The 16,117-nt window shown below is 45.1% G+C and overlaps 1 protein-coding gene across 2 annotated transcripts; it reads right to left on the bottom strand.

Annotated features, from left to right (window-relative positions):
* Positions 1 to 1,446: 1,446 nt before the first annotated feature.
* Positions 1,447 to 15,486, bottom strand: CD320 (CD320 molecule). Of its 2 annotated transcripts, XM_081846461.1 has the most exons (5): positions 15,248 to 15,486; positions 8,673 to 9,107; positions 5,496 to 5,555; positions 3,004 to 3,146; positions 1,447 to 2,305 (listed from the first exon to the last, which is right to left on the bottom strand). In XM_081846461.1, exons 1-4 carry the CDS (start codon positions 15,300 to 15,302, stop codon positions 3,022 to 3,024), a joined length of 675 nt encoding a protein of 224 aa, XP_081702587.1. In that variant the 5' UTR covers positions 15,303 to 15,486; the 3' UTR covers positions 1,447 to 2,305; positions 3,004 to 3,021. The 2 variants fall into 2 exon arrangements, with proteins under 2 accessions (XP_081702587.1, XP_081702588.1); XM_081846462.1 differs by lacking the exon at positions 5,496 to 5,555.
* Between the last annotated feature and the right edge of the window lie 631 nt (positions 15,487 to 16,117).

The following is a 16,117-nucleotide window of genomic DNA, read 5'->3' as shown; positions in this document are numbered from 1 at the left end:
AGCGGGAGATAACCAGAGCATGCACCACTCTGGCGAGATAGTCCGCGGGCAGGGAGGGTCTCAGCCTGCATACTGGGTGGAGCTGGTAGACAGCCGCCCTGGACACAGAACTGACCTGTGCCTCCATGGACAGCTGTGAGTCCAAAATGATTCCCAGGCTGCGCACCTGGTGCTTCAGGGGCACAGTCACCCCATTCAGGACCAGGGAATCCCCCACCCCCTGTCCCCCCAAAACAGTACTTCTGTCTTGTCAGGATTCACCTCAATCCTCCAACCACCTCCAGGCACTCACAGGGAAGTCATTGATTAATGTCTAAATGAATATTTTGATATGAATTATATCATCATATATGAGGTGAAGCTTAGAGGCTGGTCAAGGGGTTCTGTTGCACTGCAGCAACAATCCATCCCTAATCTGTCTTAGTCCGCTCCCTCTTTTCAAGCAAAACTCCTCCCCTCATCGTAGAAATAAGGGAAGAATTGCACGCTGAGGGGAAAGGTGTTTCGCATTATTTCCAAAATTATGCAGCAATCCCTCCCCCCACGCAATTCGGTCCTCACCTTATTATCATCAGACCCACATTTAAACAACAACTTTAAATTGCAGGGATTTAGTTTAGTGTTTGTAACCGTCAGCCCAATTAACGATAGCCCGATACTGGAAATCCTCACTGAAATCTGATTAAATAATATCTGGAATTCTCTCGGAATGCCTTAGTCGCCGCAGAAGGGTGATTAAAGGAACATCAGGGAGGGACACTTTTTTTGAGACTTGGTTTCCTTCCTTTATAAATGAGACGGAAGATAACTTGGATTCCACCTTCACAACACAAGAATCTCTGTGGATAGATCCCAGTCTCTCTTCTTCCTTCTTCTTCCCAGAACACCCTGCTAAAAACTGTTTTCCTGTCACCTCACACCCAGTTACCCTTACAGTGCCAGCACGTAGCCTGGCTAGAAGTACGACCATCCTCAAAACATCCTCAAAATGGATATTGTAGAATTGGAAAACACTGAGCAACATGGTATTATATCTTTGTTTTGCTGAGTTGTTATGAAATTGTTAATGTTTTGCTCTGTTTTACGCAAAAAATAATAATATTGTCGTTTCTTTGTTCTAAGCCATTTTGGGCATGGTTTATTTGTGAGAAAGCGGCATACAATTAAACCGAATGAATGGGGGGGGGGAAAGAATCTCTGTGGAGAGACTACCAGAAATAATAATAAATAATAATAATAATAATAATAATTTATTATTTATACCCCGTCCATCTGGCTGAGTTTCCCCAGCCACTGTATTCCTTGTGTACTTAATAATAAATCCCTGGGCAAGTTACTGCAGTTATATGTAGTTTAGCTCTTGTATTAAAGTGAAAAACAAAACAAAAAAATGTATTGGCAAGATGGGGAGAGAGAAATAAGAGAATAAAAGCCAAAACTCCCAAGTTATTTTTTCTCCAAAAAGTTTTTTTTTAATCTTTTACAAGTTTCCAGAGTTGATTCTGTGTCAAACGCTTAAGCAACGGAGTTGTTCCAGCTGGACATTTTAGAAGATCCTTTTGGGACATTTTAGGACAACCTATGGGGTTTTATCCCCAACAGCAAACTGGGCTCCCCCCCCCCTTTGGCCTGATTCTCACAAGAGACGGAGGCAGCCATGGAGATTTGTGCAAGGGAAAACACTGTGCTTGCACGAGGCAAGGTGACCGGGATGATTTAAAAAACCGTTTTTTGCCACACAAGGATGCTCGCTGCGGGCAAAACTAGCGTGGCAAAGGAATGTGCCATGGCGATTTTCTTCTGTTGCTTTTCACCACAATTGGTGGGAAAAGAGAAGCCGAGTGTACTGGGGAAAATGTAGGGAAAGGTTTTAGCCAAACGGCAAATTGCCCAGTATAGAGGAAAAACAACCTAAAACGGCAATTCAAATATGCATTTGATGCAGTTTCCACCAAAGCCTACTGGATAATAATGCTGTTTTTATTAATGCGTGCCCCACATTTTCCAGTACCCTTTTGAGCCTCTGTTCATAGCTGCAGTGGCTAAACTCAGCAGCTCTTTGCCATGGAAGATCAAGGAGCCAGAGAGCAGAAATAAATACGTTTTGAGATGATGAGGACCAGCGACAGGGAGGTCTCCCTTGAGAAAGCGATTGACCTTCTAACTCGGATGTGCACCTGAAGTTCTTGACTGAAGGCACCTCTTGAAAGGTGGCGGGAGCAGCAAGAGCAGCAACTAAAAGGTTGGCCGTTCTTCTCAGAGGATGTGTTGAATCAGACGCCACGCTTCAGAAGGCAGGCCAGCTCTGGAGATCATAAATGAAATTATCGGTAAGAGTCAGAATCCATGAAACACCAATCATTTCTTAATTGAGGGGAAATCTACCGTATTTTTCGCTCTATAGGACGCACTTCCCCCCTCCAAAAATGAAGGGGAAATGTGTGTGCGTTCTATGGAGCGAATGCAGACTTTCGCTGAAGCCTGGTGCTCACCGACCCCTCTCACTCTCCAGGCTTCAGGCAGCTATCCGCAAGCCTTCGGAGCAGGAGTTCCCGCCGGGCTCCGAAGGCTTGCGGATAGCAGCCTGTTCTGGGGGCCGGGGTCGGGGGAAGATCAGGCTTCCCCAGCCCCGCAAGCCCCGGGAGCGGCGGCGAGGTTGTGCGCAATCTCGCCGCTGCTCCTGGACCTGTTTTGGGGGCTTCCCCCGGCCCAGCCCCGTGGCTATAAACAAAGCCGCGCGCAGCAGCTCCCAGCTGGAGAGGTTGTGAGTGGCTAAAGAGGAAGCCAAGACAGCCAGCGGGATGGAAGAGTTGGAAGGCGCCACAAGGAATGCAAAAATCTGTTGCCCAACGTGGGCTCAAACCTACAATCTGAGATTAAGAGTCTCATGCTCTACTGGCTGAGCTGGGAAGAGGGTTCTAGGAAGAAGCAGGTTTAATAAGGGCACTGGCCTGCAGGTGAAGAGGGGGGGGGGAATGAGTCAAATGCGTAACTCAGGTGTACCTCGAAGGAAGGAGTCTCTCAAGGCTGCTGTTTTGCGATCAGCTGCTCTGAACCGTGATCCCACTTGAAGCTTACCAGATGTCTCGCTTTCGCACGGCTCCAGGCAGAGGCAAAAACAGCAGCCACCACAACAGCCAGGAATGCTACGGAATGAAGGAGAGAGGGGGATGATGATGATGATGATAATAATAATAATAATAATAATAATTTATTATTTATACCCCGCCCATCTGGCTGGGCCTCCCCAGCCACTCTGGGCGGCTTCCATAAAAACCAAAAATACAGTAAAATATCACACGTTAAAAACTTCCCTGAACAGGGAATTATATAATAATAATAATAATAATAATAATAATAATAATAATAATAATAATTTAATATTTATACACCGCCCATCTAGGCGGCTTCCAACGGAATATTAAAATATGAAATAATATGGCATCAGTGGTACAGTGTTAAAAAATATGTAAAAAATGTAATAGAAAAATGGTGGAAAAATAAGGTTATATTATGTCAAAGTAAACAATATGTTAAAGGTGTTTAATTATAAGGAGGAAAGATTGGAGACATAATAGAAGTGATTACAATAACCAGAAATGAGTTTTGAAGAAGGGTAAGGATTTGCTGTATCTGATTGGACAAAGAGGAATACAAAAAAGGGAGGCGTGAGGAGGTCAAGAAAGAAAGTTTTGTAAACATGAGTCTGAAAACTGGAGTTTTTGTTTTTAACTTTTTCTTTTCTTTTTACTTTTTTATGTGGTGTACTGTTTTTGCTGTTTTGTGTTGTTTTGATGTTTCCTTTGTTTTTGGAAAAATAAATAAATATATTTTTTTTAAAAAATGAAGGAAAATAAAATAAAATACAATACAATAACCTATTAAGCATTAAAAGCTTCCCTAAACAGGGCTGCCTTCAGACGTCTTCTAAAAATCTGGTAGTTGTTTTTCTCTTTGACATCTGGTGGGAGGGCGTTCCACAGGGCGGGTGCCACCACCGAGAAGGCCCTCTGCCTGGTTCCCTGTAACTTGGCTTCTCGTAGCGAGGGAACTGCCAGAAGGCCCTCAGCGCTGGACCTCAGCGTCCGGGCAGAACGACGGGGGTGGAGACGCTCCTTCAGGTATACTGGACCAAGGCCGTTTAGGGCTTTAATGGTCAGGACCAACGATTTGAATTGTGCTCGGAAACGTACTGGGAGCTTCAGTGCCAGGTGCAACTGCAGTAGTGGCCAACAACAGCTTTCCCCGGTGGACCAACTGTCCCCCACCCCAGTTTTCGGTGTGTGGATGTGCACAGCATCAGTAAGGATGGGGCAAAGGAACCAGGTGTACCCCACTCCCTTTAACAGCTCCCCCCCCCAAAAGGCAGCTGCATCACTATGGCCACGGTATGGCTTCCTGTGCAGGAAAGATCATTGCGAATAAAATATTCAAATGGCTGTTCTCCCTGCCTGAAACAGGACACACGGTTTCCGCTCTGTGGGTGTGCATGCGGTACGTTTGCAAACAAAGTGTCTGCATATGCAGGGTGCCAGCGATTTGGCCCCGAGAGGATTAGTCAATGATGGAGATGACAGAATATTTAGAATTAGCCAAACTGACAGATCTAATAACAGAAAAACCAATAAGCGAAGTGAAAAAGGAATGGGAGTGTCAAGCCAAGGTTCGAGGACAGAAATCTGGCTGAGTCTGGAATAACCTTGTGAAGTGGATAAGGATAAGAAAGAGGGATTTATATCTGGATGCTAGGATAGAGATGATAAGGAAAACAGGAAGACACAATGAGAGGTAAAGGAGGTGCTGTGGGATTGGTGGAAGTCAATGTTTGTTTTTCTTTTCAGTGTTTATCTTATTAACTTGTAAGATATGGATTATTATTATTTTTTGAATGTTGGTTTTTGGGTTTTGTGTTTTGTTATTTTTTGATATTTTTTGTGTTGTTATGTGGAAAATACTAATAAAATTTATAATTAAAAAAAATAATAATTAATAAATAAATAAAAATGATGGAGATGACACCCACCCCGCCAAGTCAAAAATGGTTAGCCACCTTTGGCACAGAGCAGGGCTGGGAAACCTACCGTATTTTTCCGTGTATAGGACTAGGTTTTTTTAACCAAAAAGTTAGGTTTAAAATTGGGGCTTGTTTTATACACAAGAAGCGCTGAGGGGTGTTTTCTTAATTTGGAGTCCCCCCAAAATAGGAGGGAGTCTTAGACATGGGGGCGTCTTATACACGGAAAAATATGGTATTTGGCTCTGCAGGCCAAATATTGATCAGGATTGGTGAAAGTTGACAGGAGGGTGGGCCTGACGCTGCAGAGGTTCAATCCTGTTATTGGCTGCAGAGAACAACCTGCAGGTGCGAGACTGGAATACGTGATTTGGGGGAAATGGCCTGGTGGGCCAAATCCGGCCATCTTAGGTTTCAATAAGAAATGGCTCACTATTAAACACCAAGCAGATAGAAGAATGCTTTTGCCATTACGACTCACCGATGATGGAAAGAACCACCAAATCCGCAGGCATCGCATTTCCAGGGATAGGCACGCCATCTTAGAAAGGCAGGCAAGAAGGGGAAGGGGAAAAACATACCATATGCAGGTTAATTTAAAAAAAAGAAGATTGAGTCTCATGTTGCAAGATGGGGTTTAAACGTGGGTTCTGAGACCCCAAATAGGACCCTCCAACTTCTAAGCTTCTAATGCAGTGGTACCTATTTATCTACTTGCACTTTGGCGTGCTTTTGAACTGCTAGGTTGGCAGGAGCAGGGACCGAGCAACAGGAGCTCACCCCGTCATTGTGGGGATTCAAACCGCTGACCTTCTAATCGGCAAGTCCTAGGCTCTGTGGTTTAACCCACAGCGCCACCCGCGTCCCCTTAACTATCTACCTGTTATGAAATAATAAATAATTTTGATCAAGCTAGAAAAACAATATACAGTGGTGCCCCGCAAGACGAATGCCTCGCAAGACGAAAAACTCGCTAGACGAAAGGGTTTTCTGTTTTTCAAGGTGCTTCGCAAGACGAATTTCCCTATGGGCTTGCTTCGCAAGACGAAAACGTCTTGCAAGTTTGCTTCCTTTTTCTTAAAGCCGTTAATACCCGGGGAATCCGCGCTCCGCAAGACGAAAAAATCGCAAGACGAAGCAACTCGCGGAACGAATTAATTTCGTCTTGTGAGACACCACTGTATATATACATCTAGGTATTACCGAAATGTATACCTACCGTTTCACTAAAGGACTTTCAACTTTGTGCGCTCACTTACCAAAGATGCGCTGCGCCAGTGGTGGCGCTTGTCATTCACAACGGCGCCGTGCACGTGAAATTAATTCTTACATCAAAATATTATGTTACGTATTGTAACTGCTATGCTATGCTTCAAGTGGCAGTGGACTCAGCGGCCCCTTTGACACATCTGATTTTCTCCTAAGTAGGTGCTAAACAATATTTATAAGTTTAAGTGTAATGGTGTTGTAAGTGTACAGTGGTACCTCGGGTTACATACGCTTCAGGTTACATACGCTTCAGGTTACAGACTCCGCTAACCCAGAACTATTACCTCTGGTTAAGAACTTTGCTTCAGGATGAGAACAGAAATCATGCTCCGGTGGCGCGGCAGCAGCGGGAGGCCCCATTAGCTAAAGTGGTGCTTCAGGTTAAGAACAGTTTCAGGTTAAGTGCGGACCTCCGGAATGAATTAAGTACTTAACCCAAGGTACCACTGTATTGTAAATAAATGAGCAAATAAAAAAAGTTTGTTTCTTCTTTCGTAAACAAGAGATAAGGCGTAAGCGTTGTGTCTGACATAAGCATAATAAAAGTTAATTTGGGGGCTAAACTAAATTTGGGGGCGCTGGGTGGATCTGTGCACCGCGGCGGCGCATATGCTAAAGACAGCGCTGCCCACACCCCTTTCCTTGAAACTCCAGGGAGAACTATGCCAGCAAAGAAGGTGCGGCGGTCATTCCCTTTTGGCAGAGGCAAGGCAGGGAGATAAATGGAAAGTACTCCCGGGCAGCACAGGAGCACCACAGACAATAAAAGGTCTCATCAAAACTTGGCAGCAACAGCAGCAACAGCAATACCAGCACATTGCACCCAACACAAGCTGCAGTTTTATAGCACCTGTAAAACAAGGCTAAGCAGGGTCTGCAAGAGCATTTTGCAGCGTGGAGCGATTCAGGTTCAGGGTGCCGGCCAGCCCCAACTTCTTCCAGGAGATTCCACTCCGAAAAAAGCTTGTTTTGCATTGAAATCCATTTTCATATTTTAACTGTTTTATGGGACGCGAGTGGCGCGGTGGGTTAAACCGCCAGAGCCTAGGACTTGCCGATCAGAAGGTTGGTGGTTTGAATCCCCGCGACGGAGTGAGCTCCCGTTGCTCGGTCCCTGCTCCTGCCAACCTAGCAGTTCGAAAGCATGTCATAGTGCAAAGTAGATAAATAGGTACAGCTCTGGCGGGAAGGTAAACGGCGTTTCTGTGCGCTGCTCTGGTTCGCCAGAAGCGGCTTAGTCATGCTGGCCACATGACCTGGAAGCTGTATGCTGGCTCCCTCGGCCAATAAAGCGAGATGAGCGTTGCAATCCCAGAGTCGGCCTCGACTGGACCTAAGGGTCAGGGGTCCCTTTTTATGTTTTAATGCATTGCATTCCTTGGTTTTACGGTTCTATTTCTCTGCAAACCACTTTGCGGTTTATGGTTACAATCAAGCAGCGTACAGATTTTGTGAAATAAATAACACGCATAAATAAATTTCTGTGCAGGTGGGGAATAAAGGCCCTAGGAATCAAAAAGAAGTTGATGACACATAGTGATAATAATCATTAGGAACTGTGAGCCTCAGAAATTCAGTGCATGGCCATGTGCCCAGTGTACTTCCCTCACAAAACTTTGTATTTAATAAGATCACGACACAATGGTGCTTCTTATTTAGGACACTTTTATGTTGCCAATACTAATATACAGTGGTAGCTTGGTACTCGAACGGCTTGGCTCCTGAACAAATCGGCTCCCGAACGCCGCAAACCCGGAAGTGAGTGTTCCAGTTTCCAAACGTTTTTTGGAAGCTGAACATCCGACACAGCTTCCGATTAAGAGCAGGAAGCTCCTGCAACCAATCAGAAGCTGCGCCTTGGTTTTCGAACGGTTTCAGGAGTTGAACGGACTCCTGGAACGGATTAAGTTCGAGAACCAAGGTACCACTGTACAGTGATATTTCCCCTACATTCCAAATACCGTATTTTTCGCTCTATAAGATGCACCAGACCACAAGACGCACCTAGTTTTTGGAGGAGGAAGCAAGAAAAAAAATATTCTTAATCTCAGAAGCCAGAACAGCAAGAGGGATCGCTGCGCAGCGAAAGCTGGGATAGCTTCTGGGATAGCAGCACAGCCTGCATTCGCTCCATAAGACGCACACACATTTCCCCTTACTTTTTAGGATGGAAAAAGTGAGTCTTATAGAGCAAAAAATACGGTAATTTGTGGTGGTGTTGGGGGAGTCAAGGACAACTTTATATTTAAAAAACCCTTTTAACGTGAAGCAAGCAGAGGCAAAGGGGAGAAAGCAAAAGTATTCTGGGTCAGCTAAAGGAGGGGGTTACGGTAGAGATGGTTGCCAGGATACCTGTTTGCCCCCTAAAGCAGACTGATGCACAACTTACCTGTCTGAGTGGCTGGTGGCGTTACCGAAACCGTTGGGAAGTCCAGAAGGCAGCCTCGTTCATCCCTCTCGTCCGGACAATCAGAATGGCCGTCGCACACAAACGCCAGGGGGAAGCACTCTGCCCCCGGTTCGCACCGAAACTCATCCTTCGGGCAGGCTGGCGAAGTCGTGTCTACCCAATGCCCGCAGGCGTCTAAGGATTCGTCGGAATTGTCTGGGCAATCGCCATGGCCGTCACAGATCCTCTCCAAGGGCAGGCAAGGGCCGTCGCTGCCGCACCGCCTCCCGCGGGGTCCGCACGAGACGTTGGCGGCTCGACAGCCTCTCTCATCGCTGCCGTCGCTGCAGTCCCGCTTCTCGTCGCACCGCTGGCATAGCGGAACCTGTCCGCCTTCCTTGCACCGGAAACTCCCGAGGGTGCAAAGGAAACGTTCTGAATTGTGAAGGGAGAGACACACAAACAAACACACACACAAGAGAGTCATTTGGGAGACCCAAAAGGATGGTCAAGAACATCGGAGCAACTCCACAGCTCAGCTATGAAAGAGGCAGGATTTTAAAAGGTAAAGGTCCATTAGGTCCAGTCGTGACCGACTCTGGGGTTGCGGCACTCATCTCGCTTTATTGGCCGAGGGAGCCGGCGTACAGCTTCCGGGTCATGTGGCCAGCAGGACCAAGCCGCTTCTGGCGAACCAGAGCAGCGCACGGAAACACCGTTTACCTTCCTGCCGGAGCGATACCCATTTATCTACTTGCACTTTGACGTGCTTTCGAACTGCTAGGTTGGCAGGAGCAGGGACCGAGCAATGGGAGCTCACCCCGTCGCGGGGATTCGAACCGCCGACCTTCTGATCGGCAAGTCCTAGGCTCTGTGGTTTAACGCACAGCGCCACCAGCGTCCTTTAGGCAGGATTTACAAACACTCAAAAGCCTGCTTGAGATCACTTTATTTTTCTCAGCGCCTGCTAAGAACGTCCTTGTTTAGTTCAGCCGCTTAGAAAAGCTGGTGTGCATTTCGGAAGAATGGCAAATGCAAGTAATGGACTATATGGAATTGGCAGAAATGACTGGCAGAATCCGAGACCTGGGAGAAGAAGCGGTGGAAGAGGACTGGAAGAAGTTTAAGACCTATCTGCAGAAATACTGCAAGGTTTATGAATGCTAAAATGATGCTGGATATAAAAATAATATGGCATTGGTGATACAGTGTTAAAAAGTATGCAAAAACGTAATAGAAAAAGGGTGAAAGATTAAAGTTATATTATGTCAAGAGTAAACAATATGTTAAAGGTGTTTAAACATAAGGAGGAAAGATCGGAGACATAATAGAAGTGATTTTAATAATTAGAAATGAGTTTTGAAAGAGGGTAAGGATTTGCTGTATCTGATTGGACAAAGAGGAACACAGAAAAGGGAGGCGGGAGGAAGTCAAGAAAGATTGCTATGTAAACATGAATTTAAAAATTGGAGTTTTTATTTTTAATTTGTTTTTTGTATTCTGATGTATGTTTGTGATTGGCTTTGTGGTTTTGAAATTCTTTTGTTCTTTTGTAAAATTAAATAAATATATTTTAAAAAAGAAAAGAAAAGCTGGTGTGCATTTCAATCTGCTTCAGCTTTTTAAACTTCTTGTTATGTTTTAATATATTGTAAATCCTTCCCATAACTGGACTGAGCTGGACCATCAAGAAGGCTGATCGCCGAAGAATGGATGCTTTTGAATTCTGGTGCTGGAGGAGACTCTTGAGAGTCCCATGGACTGCAAGAAGATCAAACCCCTCCATTCGGAAGGAAATCAGCCCTGAGTGCTCACTGGAAGGACAGATCGTGAAGCTGAGGCTCCAGTACTTTGGCCACCTCCTGAGAAGAGAAGACTCCCTGGAAAAGACCCTGATGTTGGGAAGGATGGAGGGCACAAGGAGAAGGGGACGACGGAGGACGAGATGGTGGGACAGTGTTCTCGAAGCTATGAACATGAGTTTGACCAAACTGCGGGAGGCAGTAGAAGACAGGAGTGCCTGGCGTGCTCTGGTCCAGGGGGTCACGAAGAGTCGGACACGACTAAACGACTCAACAACAACAACAACAAAATCCTTCCCGATCTTACCTTTTTTGCAGTCCTTAAAAAAAAACCCTATCAAGTGGCATGAAAGTTTTTGTGAATTAAATGAATAAATAAATAAATGGGTCACACCAAGGTAATTTGAGGCGACTTACCACATATAAATGAACGTACCTTGAAGCCGGCATAAAAGCGGGGGAAACACCCACACAAAGAAAAATAAAAAAGTAAAGGATGGCAATATTTCACCAAATCGAGGAGACAGATAATTGAGACCCAAAGGCCTGGTAAAAAAGAAATGTTTTGGCTTAAAGCCTCACTGGGGAGAGCGTTCCACAAATGGGGAGCCACCACTGAAAAGGCCCTGGGTCATGATAAAATAAAAGCACATAGAGGCTTTACTAATCATTTGGTGAGAAAGGCCCTATTCGAAGTTTGGGAAAGAAATAAAACAATAGTAACAGCCAAAGCTCCCTGGTGACTATCGCCTATAGAGTCATCAACCATGCATAGAAATAATATGAAAGACAGTTGGCTAACATATAGGGGACTCGTAGAACTGTTCTCATGTTGCCACTCTCTGGAATTCCTTATCACAGCTTATTTTTATGGGCGAAGAAAAAATATCACACGTTATTAGAACTGGACAAAAGTTTCAACCACAGTGGGGTGGGGTGGTTTTTTTTCTCTGGGTACAATCAGGATTATTTTTTTCCGACGCCCCTTGTTGGAATTTTCTTATCGAACAGGATTTTGGCTGCACATTCGTTCATAATAGGAGCAGCGGGGGTGCTTTTTGGTTCAGCATAATAAAGGTTATATATTCAGTACCCCTAGGTGGGATTTTTATTGGAACTGGGTTTGAATAGAGGGCTTTAGCTGCGCAGAAATAAAAATAAGCTCTGAAATATCACAGGAATGAAGAAATAGCAAGATTGTGGCTTAAGTGCCAAGTAGGTTTTTTTTTTGGCAGGAAAAGAAATATCAGTAAATGATGCCAATGAACAGGGAAGGGTCAGGAGACCTAAAACAAGCAGTGACCCACCCTTATGTATGTATGAATACACCGGGGGTTGGGATGGGTGTTGTCAGGTGGGCTGTACCCAGTAATTCCCAGTCAGAGTAGACCCACTGATAGACATAACATGAATTCCTGCATTGCAGGGGGTTGGACTAGATGTCCCTCGGGGTCCCAATTATTACAATTTCAGTTAAAATGGAACTGCTCTGAGCAGGTGTAACATAGGACCTAGCCTAAGGAGATGCAGGACCTGGGTTCAAATCTACACTTGGCTCCCCCCCCTCCACCTCTTTCCCCTTATTCTTCCTAACGTCTCAACAAATGAAACCGATTTGTTAAAAAGAAAAAGAAAAAAAGTGTAACGTGGAGAAAAAATACGAGAGAGAGAGACATTGCACATACCTTTGTAAATCAAGAAAATCTTTAATACAAATACATTTTTTTAAAAAAAATCAACACTTGGCCATGAAACTTGCTGAGTGACCTTGAGCCAAGTCACTCTTGCTAAGCCTAATCAGTCGTGCCAAAGAGCGGGGAGAAAAATCGTTTATTCGGCCTTGACCTCTCCCATGAGGGATAATTGCATTCATTAAATTAAAAAGACTGGCTGCAAGTTTGCTCAAACAGCATTTGAAGCAGGCAGCTTCAACCCAAAGACTCCCAGGATATATAGCACCTCCGAAACGGGTGAACTACAATTCCCAGTACCTCGACAAAGGTGCACTACAGTTCCCAGGGTATATATTTTGGGGGGGGGGGGAAGCCATGTGCTATAAGATGTACAATGTGGATGTGCCCAATTACTTCCTCTATAGCTTGATGGTTAATGCTTAAGGATGCATCTAGCTTCAGTTCTACTCTCGCTGAAATTAATGGAAAATATCGACGTGTGCCTGTTGTCTTTGTCCATGGAGTTTTCTTGGCAGGGATACTGGAGTGGCTTGCCGGTTCGTGCTCCAGGTGGATCACGTTTGAACAAAACTCTCCACTATGACCTGTCCATCTTGGGTGCCCTGCTCGGCATAGCTCATAGCTTCTCTGAGTTATTCAAGCCCCTTCGCCACGAAGGATAATATGGTCTGAAGCTCAACATCAAAAAAACCAAGATCATGGCCACTGGGCCCATCACCTCCTGGCAAACAGAAGGGGGAGAAATGGAGGCAGTGAGAGATTTTACTTTCTTGGGCTCCATGATCACTGCAGATGGTGACAGCAGTCACGAAATTAAAAGACGCCTGCTCCTTGGGAGGAAGGCAATGGCAAACCTAGACAGCGTCTTAAAAAGCAGAGACATCACCTTGCCAACAAAGGTCCATATAGTTAAAGCTATGGTTTCCCCAGTAGTGAGGTATGGAAGTGAGAACTGGACCATAAAGAAGGCTGATCGCCGAAGAATGGATGCTTTTGAATTCTGGTGCTGGAGGAGACTCTTGAGAGTCCCATGGACTGCAAGAAGATCAAACCGATCCATTCGGAAGGAAATCAGCCCTGAGTGCTCACTGGAAGGACAGATCCTGAAGCTGAGGCTCCAATTCTTTGGCCACCTCATGAGAAGAGAAGACTCCCTGGAAAAGACCCTGATGTTGGGAAAGATGGAGGGCACAAGGAGAAGGGGACGACAGAGGACAGGATGGTGGGACGGTGTTCTTGAAGCTACCAGCATGAGTTTGACCAAACTGCGGGAGGCAGGGGAAGACAGGAGTGCCTGGCGTGCTCTGGTCCAGGGGGTCACGAAGAGTCGGACATGACTAAACGACTAAACAACAAATTCAAAAGACTGGCTGCAAGTTTCCTCAGACAGCATTTGAAGCACGCAGCTTCAACCCAAAGACTCCCAGGATCTATAGCACCTCTGAAACGGGTGAACTACAATTCCCAGTACCTCGACAAAGGTGAACTACAGCTCCCAGGGTAATTTTTTTTAGGGGGGGAAAGCCATGTGCTATAAGATGTACGATACGTATGTGCCCAATTACTGCCTGTATAACTTGATGGTTAATGCTTAAGGATGCATCTAGCTTCAGTCCTAACCTCGCTGAAATTACAGTATAATAATAATAATAATAATAATTTTTAAAAAAAATTATTTATACTCCGCCCTCCCCGGCCAGAGGCGGGCTCAGGGCGGCTAACAACAGTAAAATTACAGTAAAAACATTGCGGGGGGGGGGGACCAATTTAAAATACGGGTCAAAATGCAATTTAAAATGCAGTTCTGAATTCACTCCACAAATATCTCAACAATAAAACGTCATTGTTTGACTTGCTTCCATCGAGCAAATTTGGAGAGAATTCTTCCAATTTTTCTTCTTTTTGCAATTTTCCTTTTTCTTTTCTTCCTTTTTTCTTTTTTTTTATGTGTGTGCTTATCTGAAAAAATATGTATTTTGCTTGTATTTTGTAATACAGTGGTGCCCCGCAAGACGAAAAGAATCCGTTCCGCGATTCTCTTCGTCTAGCGGTTTTTTCGTCTTGCGAAGCAAGCCCATTGACGGCTTAGCGGATTAGCGCTATTAGCGGCTTTTAGCGGCTTATCGGATCAGCTGATAAGCAGCTTAGCGGCTTAGAAAAAGGGGGGGGGAAGGAAAAAAACCCTGCAGGAACTCGCAAGACATTTTCCTCTTGCGAAGCAAGCCCATAGGGAAATTCGTTTTGCGAAGCACCTCCAAAACGGAAAACCCTTTCGTCTAGCGGGTTTTCCGTCTTGCGAGGCGTTCGTCTTGCGGGGCACCACTGTAGTTGGTAAATATTGACGTGTGACCATTATGTTCTCCTCTTGGTAGAACTTAAGTTGGCTAGGCCCCTGACGGTGGGAGTTCTGTTCTCCATTCATCCATGAAGCTGACTGGGGCCCATTTGGGCTTTACTAGCTTAATAATAATAATAATAATAATAATAATAAAATGAATAAAAATATTTTTTTTATTTATATCCTGCCCTTCCCAGCCGAAGCCGGGCTCAGGGCGGCTAGCAACAATAAAATAATATATAATAATAATAATAATAATAATAATAATAATAATAATAATAATATGTGGCCAACCTCACAGGGTTGTTGTGAGGGGGTGGGAAACAAAAATGGGGCAAAAGCAGAAAAAGTTACCCCACCCATGGAGGGAGAGTGGGGTATAAACACATAACACGTGCCCCCAAATTCTAGCATTATAATTCCCGTGTATTAATAACAAAAACGCTTTATTCTTGTTTATTTCTCTCCTCAGCCTGAAGGTACAGGCCCCGTCTCCATGGCAACCCCAACGAGGCCCCGCCCACTCCCCCGCAACCAATAAAAGGGCGGGGTCACAGGGAGAGGGGCGGGCTCAAGCGAGCGTCCAATCGGCGCCTTTCCGAGAGCCGAGGAGCGCCTGGCCAATCGGCGCAGGCGGTGGAGGTGGGCGTGGCCTGAGTGGAGCCCCCCACCACCACCACCACGTGCGCCGGCATTCCAGCCCAGAACGGGGCTCCTCGCGCATGCGCGGGTTGTGCTCACCTGCGTCTATAGCGGCGACCGTGAGGAGCAGCGAGAAGAGCAGCGCCCGCTCCATGCCGAGAGTGTCCTCTGCGCCTGCATTGGAGTCCGCCGGGGGAAAGAAATACCGCCTGGGGAGTGACGTCACCCGGGCGGGTCAGCTCGCCCCGCCTTCTCGCGCATGCGCACGCGGGCGGCGGGCCAAAAGGGAGCGGCTAAAACTACATCTCCCGTCAGCCCCTTCGGGCAGGGACAATGGCAGGGGGAGATGGGAGTTGGCCGTGGAGCCGCTTCCGGGTTCCTTGGCACGTGCTGTCGGATATTTGTTTTAGCCTTCCATTTATTGATTGATTGATTTTATTTTATTGCATGTATAGATTTGATTGATCGATTATTGCATATATAAATATATAAATAGATAAATAGATTTCCTCCCCCTTTTTCTTTTTCCTTTCTCCTCCTGTGATGAGGCTGCATTTTAATTGTTGTAATGTTGTAATGTATTTTAATGTTGTAATGTATTTTAATGTAATGTATTTTAATCTTGTTTTTATTTTATTTTTTATTGATTTTGATTCATTATATCACATCATACAATTAAAACAAAGACAACATACAAAACAGTCACACAGAGAAAAAATACATAAAAAAGGAAATAATAATAAAGAAAAGAAAAAAGAAAAAAAGCATCATCTGACATAAGACACCAACAAATTAACTTACATTAACTCACACAACACTAATTGACTTCCCCCTTTTTCTTTTTCCCTTCTCCTCCTGTGATGAGGCTGCATTATAATTGTTTAATTGTTGTAATGTTGTATTTTAATCTTGTTTTTAAGTTGTATTCATTCAACTCGTTTTTATTATTGGTTGTTTGCCGCCCTGAGC

Source organism: Podarcis erhardii (assembly GCF_964252035.2).
Source record: "Podarcis erhardii genome assembly, chromosome: 18".
Classification (NCBI taxonomy): Eukaryota; Metazoa; Chordata; class Lepidosauria; order Squamata; family Lacertidae; genus Podarcis; species Podarcis erhardii.
The sequence above is the reverse complement of the archived record's forward strand: the minus strand, read 5'-3'. Positions and strand labels throughout refer to the sequence as shown.

What these genes read in the sequence shown, in the direction of transcription:
- CD320 (XM_081846461.1), bottom strand. Translation starts at nt 15,302, where the DNA reads ATGGAGCGGGCGCTGCTCTTCTCGCTGCTCCTCACGGTCGCCGCTATA. An exon ending in GGTCGCCGCTATAGACGCAG is followed by an intron (nt 9,108 to 15,247) that starts GTGAGCACAACC and finishes TTCACAATTCAG; the next exon opens with AACGTTTCCTTTGCACCCTC. An exon ending in GGTGGTTCTTTCCATCATCG is followed by an intron (nt 3,147 to 5,495) that starts GTGAGTCGTAAT and finishes TTCATTCCGTAG; the next exon opens with CATTCCTGGCTGTTGTGGTG.